An 11,333-nucleotide genomic window follows, 5' to 3' on the forward strand; every position below is an offset into this window, starting at 1 on the left:
TTAGAAACTTTTCCTTTTGCTTTTTAGTTTAAGATATGTAAAAATAAATAATATCCCTAAGATACAGTTGTCGATCAAAATATTGATGATATTATTAGTTTTTACCTAATGAAAAGTATTTTTGCTTATATTTATTTGTTCCCCATTTTGGGAAATTCAATCAATTTGGAGGTTAAATCTACTTTTTTTCATCGCCTATTGAAAACACTCAAACAATATGTAAGTATAGATTACATGGGCCCCTTCTTTCATCCTGTACCCCTAACTTCCACTCACCTAGGTCAAACCACTTTATACTTTTAATAGTTTGGATGTTTGTCCTCCAGGTACTATGTTATTCTGTTATGTGGCTTGCTTTTTCTCCCTCCCTCTCTTCTCTCTTGTCACCTCATTCTCTGGCTCCCTCCCCCAGTTGACAATATAACATCCTGATCTACCTCTGTTCTTCCAGCTTGGCCTGGAGAAGAACTGGCAGATGAACACGTCCTGCATGGTGGAATGCCCTGTGAACTGTCAGCTTTCTGATTGGTCTCCTTGGTCAGAATGCTCTCAAACATGTGGCCTCACAGGTTGGTTTGTGCTATAACTCATATTAGGCTAATGGTCAAGGAATATGAAATAAAAAATCCCTCTTGCTTTAACCCATATCAGATAATCTTCAGAAAGGTTGGATTGGTTGTCTTTCTTTCAAAAACATCTAAGCCTTACTTGTTCCTGGATCGCCTCAGGAGATACCACTGTGATGCCTTCTCCCAATGACATATATGCTTGCAAAACCATAACATATATTAAAGTTGCATCACTTTGTATCTCTTAAAGGAAAAATGATCCGAAGACGAACAGTGACACAGCCCTTTCAAGGTGATGGAAGACCATGCCCTTCCCTGATGGACCAGTCCAAACCCTGCCCAGTGAAGCCTTGTTATCAGTGGCAATATGGCCAGTGGTCTCCATGCCAAGTGCAGGTATCAAATCTTAAGAAGTTGTAAGGAATTGTGTATTCTTTATCTGCAGAGACTTTATCTGCAGAAAAACAGACAAAAATAATGTGTTAGAAATATTTTTCAGAGCTCACAGATGACAAGCTTCTTAAAATTTTTATGTGCCTTGCCATTTTATAACCATTTAATTAGTTTTGATAACTCCCTGCCCTGTATTTTTTAATCATTTGAAGACTGATTTATTTTAATGAAAATTTATTTTCCTGTCTTTAGCTAGAAAACAAATAAATTGTTCAATGTATGCTTTATTGCTAGTGCCCTATAGGGCTTCTTTCCTAGGGTTTCAAATGCTTTTCTAAATGTTCATAAATCAAAGTCAATGGTGCAGAGATAACTAAGTGATGAGCTCTCTAATGAAGTATTTCTCTTTTTCTAATTAGTTATTTCTTCCTCCATTCCAGGAGGCCCAATGTGGAGAAGGGACCAGAACAAGGAACGTTTCTTGTATAGTAAGTGATGGGTCAGCAGATGATTTCAGCAAAGTGGTGGATGAGGAATTCTGTGCTGACATTGAACTCATTATAGATGGTAATAAAAACATGGTTCTGGAGGAAACCTGCACCGAGCCTTGCCCAGGTAACCATGGCAAAAGAGCATTCATATTCTGATTATTTTTTCCTAGGACAAGGGCCATGAAGGGGTTGCATATAAAGCATAAGTTACAGGATGTCAACAGTCTTCTTATTCAGTAATATCTATGCCAACAGCTCAACACTATGCCTGTGGGGAACAGGGCACTGTCTCATTACTGCCAGGTAGGGGTGAAGTCCAGGTCTCCCATGTGGCCTCTCTTAACACCCTCTGGAGTTTTAACATCTGCAGGAGATGGTAATTAAGGCCTTAAGCCCATGCTCCACAGAAAAGGTATGAAATAAACATTGAGAAAATAAGGACAAAACATAACCTATTAGGGATTTCCAGAAGAGAATGGGGAAAGAGAGGCCAATGTTTAAACACATAATAGCTAAAAACAGATTAAGTCCTCTTACCCTGGGTCCAGGGTAGAATGAACAACAAACTCATACCTAGATAAATATAGAAAAATAAGTAGTAAAGTCTTCAGTAAGAAAAAAAAACAGATTATCTACAACTGGAAGGCAAAATAGCAGTATGGAGGAAACTGTTGAAAGATATTCTTCAGATTCAATGTTAGACACAATGGGTGCATGCAGTAAATGTAGAAAGAAAATTTTGTATATCAAATAGTATGGAAAAAATGGCAGACAGTGATAAGCTAACATTTATGAATTTGGGCTTGATGCAGAGAATTGTAGAGGAAATTTAATGTCAAAATATGCCAGAAAACCCATCCTTAAAAAAGATATAGATAGGGGCAACAATTTATTAGTGGACTGGAAATGAACAGATAGAAAATGAATTACCTATATTTTATCCCCAGGTGGAAAATTTGTGTTCTCCCAATTTGCTTATAATTATGATTTAAAAATTGTATCTCTTTTACAATATCTTGTTTTGAATCTGACCTCAAAATGTTAAAAATTAAGGATTTGGCAAAAATAATGGGGCATACAACACATTTTCTATATAAAATGATGTGATTTAAGAAAATTTTAAAAGTGGATAACATGTATTAACAAAAATTTGTAAATGGGATGGAGTCCCTAAAACCTGGAAAAACTGACATGTTTTAGCTATTTATTCACTCATCGAGTTACTTATTCCTTTGTAAAACAAAAAAATCATTTGAGATGATAAAAATGGTAGGGTATAGTTTAAGATGAACTGAATGAAATTAAACAGTAAATAAAATAACCCTGATAGGGGTTATTTTGAGGACAAACCCCCTAGACTCTGAGAATATCCAACTATTGTATTGATCTTTGCACACATGGATATTTTCATCTACTTCAGGTCAAGAATTGAACTATTTTTAAAACCCAAAAATCTGAATAGCAGCTGTTTCTCAGTAAGTGTAAAGGTTCAGCTATGCAAGGTGAGTAAGTTCTAGAGATCCGTTGTAAGACATAGTGCCTGTAGTTAACACTACTGTATTGTATACCTAAAAATGTGTTAAGTGGGTAGATCTCATGTTACATGGTCTTATCACAATAAAAAAAAAGAATAAAATAAAACTTAAAGTAACAGAAAATCTGACTTTCTAAAGCCGGGCAAAGTGTTGCTGTTCAGACATTCCTACACCTGCCAACAACCTTTTGCTGATCCAGCAATTCCCCTCTTTCATTTCCTGCTGCTGAAACTAGTCTGATACCATTTAAGATCTCACACACAATTCAATTTAATAAAATCATTTCACTTCACTGTAGACCCAGCCTGAGGCTATGGCAGCAGGTGACAGCTCCAGGCAGGGTCAAGGACATCCACACCATTGAGCAGAACAGGCTTCCTTGTCAGACAGTGGTGCATGCCTTACTATGGATACTCCCCACGTGATTTCATTATATACTTCCTGCAGCACAATCACTCACTCATTTGACTGTTAATTACAGGTCAGGCCCTGGACTTGAGGCGGGAGATACAGTGAAGACCAACAGACCCTGTCCTTGTACAGCTTACTTTCTAATGGAAGGGAACAATTGCTAATCTAATAGTGACGTAAATAAACATAAGATTATAATCTGTGGTAAATGATGTGAAGGAAAATTACAGGATCGCATGATACATAGAACAGAGCAAACACATTGTTTTAATTAAAGTAATTGCAAATCTAAGAGGCTGCTCTTCTAAATTACAATCTATTCATTTCAGTTCCTCTCTTGCTAGTTTTCTCTAATGATGGGTTTTGAAAGCTAGCAATATGTGAACTAATAAGCTTTAAAGAGTAGAACACTGAATTAGGAAATACATTTCATGTGTTTAATTGTCATATCTTTGGCAGGCATAGGGTAATTTTATTGTTATTACAATGGTTTACATGGTCAAAATAGAAAAGTATGTTTAGAACAAGGGAGTATCTCACTCTCATTTGCTGTTATTACAACTTTAAAGCCTGACATGTATTACTTAGGGGTGATAATTACATAACTCACAAACTATCATTAAAAGATTTATTACGTTTTGTTGCAAAATAAATGATGCTAAATGTGGATTGCCACAAAGATAAAGCCTATTGGTAAAAGGTATGTTTCTTTTCCATGTAATTTTCAATCACCGAGGTGAAATTGTATTACATTCATGTTGACAGGAATTTTTTGAACTTTAGCAGTTTTCCTACATAATTAAAAACTGAGTAACCACAAAGTGACATTTCCTAGGAAATAAAAGTGTTTCTAAAACTTTTTCAGACTACTTAGAAATTCTTTCTAGTTTCTTTTTCCTTTGCATTTCCAAAATTTACTAGAACTTTCTGTACTTCAGGAGTACCAATTACATTCTTTAATAAAGGCCTACAAAAATCACTATATTTTACTATTATGTGTATATATGTTAGTCAATAATTTATGTCTTACCAGGACTTCTTAGGCATGACACAAGAAGTTTTTCCATTAATCAGATCTCCAGGCAACTTTATGCTAATACCAGTCACCTTTAGCATAATATAAGGCAATATGAATTATTCATATGACCTGGCTAGAATAAATAAGTGATAAGAAACCTTTGTGAATTTGTGTCTATCATAATTGACTGGGCACTCTGAAGAGTATCACTAAGCAGTCACTCTGAAGAATGGATGGGTTAATGGAAAGGGTGTATTTCATAAAATCTTTTCTGTTCTTAAAATGGCTAAAGATTTTGGAAGCATGGATGCACTGTGGCCCAGCAATTGCACTCCGAGGTACATACCCAACAGAAATGCATATATAAGTTCATCAAAAGACTTGTACTGAAATGTTTGCAATAACATGATAGGAAAAATTTACAACTCCCCACATGTCCACCAATAGTAAAATGGATATCTAAATTGTGATATATTCACATGATGGGAAGTAGTAAGAATGAAGAAATTAGAACTTCATAAATGTATGATGGATCTCACAAACATAAATGAGAGAAAGAAGCCAGACACAAAGAAGTACATATGGTATGATTTCATATATTACACAAGGGAGGGTTTTGAGAGCCTGGGAATGTTTTGTTCTTTGATTTGGGTGTTGATCACATGGTTAGATAATCAGATTGTCAAAATTCAGCTATCTGTGCATCTATGATATGTGATCGTTTTACATATTTGTTGTCCTTCAGTAAAATATTTTAAAGAGAAGTTGATTGAAGATGTAGATCAGAGGAAATAGTGGGCATTATTTCCAGTACTGCAACTGCTCAATTGCCTCTCTCACCTCCACTCTTCTGGGAAGAAATAGGAATGAAACATAAAACCAGCTTTGTGAGCCTTGGACTTCAAACTTTTTGAAAATTGTGAATACCTAGAAGACAAAGTCTGTTTATATTTAGGCTCTCTTTGAGTGTACCTCCTGTGTAATAAACCGCTTTACTATGATAATGACAAGAGTGGTAGTAGGTTTTGATCAAATGTTTTTTGTATCCTAAGAAGAGATTAATCACAGTGGATGAGCTCCTGTCAGCCACAGTTTACCTTTGATATCATTAAGCAACACATAGACCAGTAATAGCCATACAGAAAATAACAATATATATACAAAGTTATACAATTACAAATTTATAAATATTAAATGCCTATTTAAATCTTATAAATATTATGTATGGCTGGGATACCTAAAAACATTGCCCACTGGGGTTGGAATTAAAATGATTATCGGGCTGGCTTTTCTCTGTGGATATGGGTGTAAATTACAAACCTGTGTTTTACAGGTGACTGTTATTTGAAGGACTGGTCTTCCTGGAGCCTGTGTCAGCTGACCTGTGTGAATGGTGAGGATCTAGGCTTTGGTGGAATACAGGTCCGATCCAGAGCAGTGATTATACAAGAACTAGAGAATCAGCATCTGTGCCCAGAGCAGATGTTAGAAACAAAATCATGTGATGGTGAGTGCTACCATTCATATACTCTATCTTAAGCGCAGCATAAGATTTTAAAAAATAGTCTGTTAAAATAAATTTGACCAGGTGCAGTGGCTCATGCCTATAATCCCAACACTTTGGGAGGCCAAGGCAGGTGGATCACCTGAGGCCAGGAATTGTGAGACCAGCCTGGCCAACGTGGCCAAACCCCAACTCTACCAAAAAAAATAATAATTAGCCAGGCATGGTGTCAGGCTCCTGTAATACCAGCTACTCAGGAGGCTGAGGCAGGAGAATCACTTGATCCCAGGAGGCAGAGGCTGCAGTGAGCCGAGATTGTGCCATTGCCCTCCAGCCTGGGCAACAAGAGTGAAATTCCGTCTCAAAAATAAATAAATAAATAATTTAAAAATTTACTAAGATGTCACTTGAGGCTGAGAACTAAAGTAAGGGGAAGATTCTGAATCCTAAAGATTGGGAAGATGGAAAATCCTGCCACCCTTCATAAATAAGATGTGAGTTTTGCAAAAACGTTTCCCAGTTTTATGAGCTCAAGAAGGCTGAGATAATTAGAAGCACATTATTTTTACATTTATAACAATTATGGTCAGGTAGGAGTCTAATATCTTCAATTTATTTAAATCAAATGACAGAATTAAATTAAAATGACAAGTTCACAGCAAGGTGAGAGATTTTACTATGTTTTTTCAAATGGATAAATCAAATTATTGGTAAAAATTGAGTTTAATCTAAATATTACTTAGAACATATATAAACATCTATGTTTATATGTCTGTGTGAATGTATGCACACATAGAATCATTCACTCAGTGTAAGCAATATATGACATCTTCAAGAATCACAGCATTAAATGTCATAGTTTGGGAAACAACATGCGAAGACTCAAGGAAAACAAAAGAAATGCTATCTGGTAGAGGGTGTGGGGTTCAACAAACAACTCTGAATTCTGCTTATGTTCTGAAATAAGTAATATGACATAGCAGCAAGCAGGAGACAAAATATCACCTTTCTTACCGAAAAGTTGGAGACAAAAGCTTAAAGTGTTGGAAAAGAATACTTGCAGTAAAAACCAAATGGGCTAGATGACTTAGCCCAAGAATTGGACAGAATTACCTGCTCTGTCAATTTAATCTTCCTAAATTTATCAACTAGGTAAAACATTCCATATGCTAGGACAGGATAAGTAAAGAATAAAGAAAGGTCAAAAGTTACAATGAATAAAATAATTCCCAAGGCAAGAAAGAAAAGTATTCACTCCAAAATGACAAGGAAATAAAATTAGGAATCAATAAAACAATGACAGATCTCCACACGCACACTTTAGAAGTGTAAAAACCATACTTCTAAAGCATCATACAGCAAATGTTATATGGGATGCAGCAAAGAAGTACCTAGAAGAGACCTTGAAGCTTTGAACGCTTCTATAGGAGGGAGAAAAGTTAAAAATGAACTAAGCGTTCAACTGAGTAAATTTTTAAGAAAAGTAAAAAGGAAACGGAATGCAAGCAACATGGATGAGTATAAATTCAATGAGATTGAAAATAAATAATCAACAAAACCAATAGATTGTTTTTAGAGCAAACTGACAAAATAGAGCAGCTCATGGTAAAATCAGTGAAGAAGAATAAAAAGCAAAGTCGTCATTACTATTAATAGAATAAAGTTTGGAAAATAGAATATAATTCTGTGAATAGTTTTTTCTAACAAAAGTAAAAATGTTAATGAAGATAATTTACAAGGTTATTATATTTCATCAAGAGTAACGAAAAACCTACACCATAGATTATGTAACTATTTTCAAACCTGTGAAATACATACTCACACATGCACACAAACTAAAACTTAAATGGCTTTAATTATGAGTTTTCTCAAAATTTAAAGAAACAAGACAACTCCTTGTTGAGATTTGATCAGTCTGGTGGGAAAAATATTAGTTATGATAGCCACAAAACCCTTTTGGAAGGCCTGAGGGTTTTCACATGACTTGGGTAATAGACCTGGCGGAAGGCGGTCTGGTCCCATTACCTTTAGTTAAATAGAGTAGAGTAGTAAACAACGGGATGTGAGGAAGTTATGTAGTTAGCTTGTTTACCCATGTGGTCTCAACCTTTGATGTGTGCTTTTTACTCCAGATGTCCACAATGACAATTACCCTCTAATGGCGTTGACTCAAGCTTTTGTTAACTAATAAATGTGAGTCTCCCTCCTGATCAGGGCTGGCCACAGTGACAAACCTCTCTTGGTGTGTAGATGGTCAGACACTCAGCAGGACTGGCAAAAGATAATATCTGTCAGTGTACATTTTATTCATCCATCGTTGGGGTCAGGGTCTGCAGGCAGACCCCCACAGCTAATGCCCTCTTGTGAGGAGCAATACCTCAACTCCTATTTATGTGAAATCTTTTTTGTTGTAAGAACATATTCTTTTTTTTAATTTGAATTTTATTTTTTTAATTATACTTTAAGTTCTGGGGTACATGTGCAGACCGTGCAGGTTTGTTACATAGGTATACACATGCCATGGTGATTTGCTGCACCCATCAATCCATCATCTACTTTAGGTATTTCTCCTAATGCTATCGCTCCCCTAACCCCAACCCCTCAACACGCCCCAGTGTGTGATGTTCCCCTCTCTGTGTCCATGTGTTCTCATTGTTTGACTCCCAATTATGAATGAGAACATTCAGTGTTTAGTTCTCTGTTGCTGTGTTAGTTTGCTGAGAATGATAGTTTCTGGGTTCATCCATGTCCCTGCAAAGGACGTGAACTCATCCTGCTTTATGGCTGCATAGTATTCCATAGTGTATATGTGCCACATTTTCTTCATCCGGTCTATCATTGATGAGCATTTGGGTTGGTTCCGAGTCTTTGCTATTACGAACAGTGCTGCAATAAATATGAGTGTGCATGTGTCTTTATAATAGAATGATTTATAATCCTTTGGGTATATACCCAGTAATGGGATTGCTGGGTCCAATGGTATTTCTGGTTCTAGATCCTTGAGGAATCACCACACTGTCTTCCACAATGGTTGGACTAATTTACAGTCCCACCAACAGTGTAAAAGCGTTCCTATTTCTCCACATCCTCTCCAGCATCTGTTGTTTCCTGACTTTTTAATGATTGTCATTCTAACTGGTGTGAGATGATATCTCATTGTGGTTTTGATTTGCATTTCTCTAATGACCAGTGATGATGAGCTCTTTTTCATATGTTTGTTGGCCGCATAATGTCTTCTTTTGAGAGGTGTCTGTTCATATCCTTCACCCACTTTTTCATGAGGTTGTTGTTTTCTTGTAAATTTGTTTAAGTTTCCTGTAGATTCTGGATATTAGCCCTTTGTCAGATGGATAGATTTCAAAATTTTTCTCTCATTCTGTAGGTTGCCTGTTCACTCTGATGATAGTTTCTTTTGTTGTGCAGAAGCTCTTTAGTTTAATTAGATCCCATTTGTCAATTTTGGCTTTTGTTGCCATTGCTTTCGGTGTTTTAGTCATGAAGTCTTTGCCCATGCCTGTGTCCTGAATGGTATTGCCTAGGTTTTCTTCTAGGGTTTTTGTGGTTTTAGGTCTGAGGCTTAAGTCTTTAATCCATCTTGAGTTAATTTTTGTATAAGGTGTAAGGAAGGGGTCCAGTTTCAGTTTTCTGCATATGGCTAGCCAGTTTTCCCATCACCATTTATTAAGTAGGGAAACCTTTCCCCATTGTTTTTATCAGGCTTATCAAAGATGGTTGTAGATGCGTGGTGTTATTTTTGAGGCCTCAGTTGTGTTCCATTGGTCTATATATCTGTTTTAGTACCAGTACCATGCTGTTTTGGTTACTGTAGCCCTGTGGCTGTGAGTTTGACATAAAGAGCTCTTATTGTTTTGAGATACATTCCATCAATACCTAGTTTCTTGAGAGTTTTTAGCATGAAGCGGTGTTGAATTTTGTCGAAGGCCTTTTCTGCATCTATTGAGATAATCATGTGGTTTTTGTCATTGGTTCTATTTACGTGATGGATTATGTTTATTGATCTGCGTATGTTGAACCAGCCTTGCATCCCAGGGATGAAGCCCACTTGATCATGGTGGATAAGCTTTTTGATGTGCTGCTGGATTCGGTTTGCCAGTATTTTATTGCATCAATGTTCATCAGGGGTATTGGTCTAAAATTCTCTTTTTTTGTTGTGTCTCTGCCAGGTTTTGGTATCAGGATGATGGTGGCCTCATAAAATGAGTTAGGGAGGAGTCCCTCTTTTTATATTGTTTGGAATAGTTTCAGAAGGAATGGTACCAGCTCCTCTTTGTACCTCTGGTAGAATTTGACTGTGGATCTGTCAGGTCCTGGCTTTTTTTAGTTGTTAGGCTATTAATTACTGTCTCAATGTCAGAACGTGTTATTGGTCTATTCAGGGATTTGACTTCTTCCTGGTTAAGTCTTGGGAGGGGGTACATTTCCAGGAATTTCTCTGTTTCTTCTAAATTTTCTAGCTTATTTGTGTAGAGGTGTTTATAGTGTTCTCTGATGGTGGTTTGTATTTCTGTAGGATCCGTGGTGATATCCTTTCTCATTTTTTATTGCATCTATTTGATTCTTCTCTCTTTTCTTCTTTCTTAGTCTGGCTAGCCATCTTTCTATTTTGTTGATCTTTTCAAAAAACCAGCTCCTGGATTGAAAGAGTTTTTTGTGTCTCTATCTCCTTCAGCTCTGCTCTTAGTTATTTCTCAACTTCTGCTAGCTTTTGAATTTGTTTACTGTTGCTTCTCTAGTTCTTTTAATTGTGATGTTAAGATGTCAGTTTTAAATCTTTCCTGCTTTCTCCTGTGAGCATTTACTGCTGTAAATTTCCTTCTAAACACAGCTTTAGCTGTGTGCCAGAGATTCTGGTACATTGTGTCTTTGAACTCATTGGTTTCAAATAACTTACTTATTTCTGCCTTAATTTTGTTATTTACTCAGTAGTCATTGAGGAGCATGTTGTCAGTTTCCATGTAGTTGAGCTGTTTTGAGTGACTTTCTTAATCTTGAGTGCTACTTTGATTGCACTGTGTCTGAGAGATTGTTATGATTTCCATTCTTTTGCATTTGCTAAGGAGTGTTTTACTTCCAACTGTGTGGTCAATTTTAGAAAAAATGCAATGTGATGCTGAGAAGAATGTATATTCTGGGCTGGGCATGGTGGCTCATGCCTGTAATCCCAGCACTTTGGGAGGCCAAGGCGGGCGGATTACAAGGTCAGTAGTTCGAGAACAGCCTGGCCAATATAGTGAAACCCCATCTCTACCAAAAATACAATAATAGCTGGGCATGGTGCCGGGTACCTGTAGTCCCAGCTACTCAGGAGGCTGAGGCAGGATAATCACTTGAACCCAGGAGGTGCAGGTTCCAGTGAGCTGAGATAGTGCCACTGCAGTCCAGCCTGGGTGA

At 36.7% G+C, this 11,333-nt stretch overlaps 1 protein-coding gene across 1 annotated transcript in view; it reads left to right on the forward strand.

Annotated features, from left to right (window-relative positions):
• The window catches only part of THSD7A (thrombospondin, type I, domain containing 7A), a 122,336-nt gene that overhangs the window by 82,579 nt on the left and 28,424 nt on the right, over positions 1 to 11,333 (forward strand). Inside the window, exons 14-17 of the mRNA XM_011990865.1 lie at positions 452 to 569; positions 820 to 965; positions 1,403 to 1,577; positions 5,751 to 5,924. Of these exons, the coding sequence (XP_011846255.1) occupies positions 452 to 569; positions 820 to 965; positions 1,403 to 1,577; positions 5,751 to 5,924 (613 nt within the window). The remainder of the gene's footprint in view (positions 1 to 451; positions 570 to 819; positions 966 to 1,402; positions 1,578 to 5,750; positions 5,925 to 11,333) is intronic.

Source organism: Mandrillus leucophaeus, unplaced genomic scaffold (assembly GCF_000951045.1).
Source record: "Mandrillus leucophaeus isolate KB7577 unplaced genomic scaffold, Mleu.le_1.0 Scaffold385, whole genome shotgun sequence".
NCBI classification, from domain to species: domain Eukaryota; kingdom Metazoa; phylum Chordata; class Mammalia; order Primates; family Cercopithecidae; genus Mandrillus; species Mandrillus leucophaeus.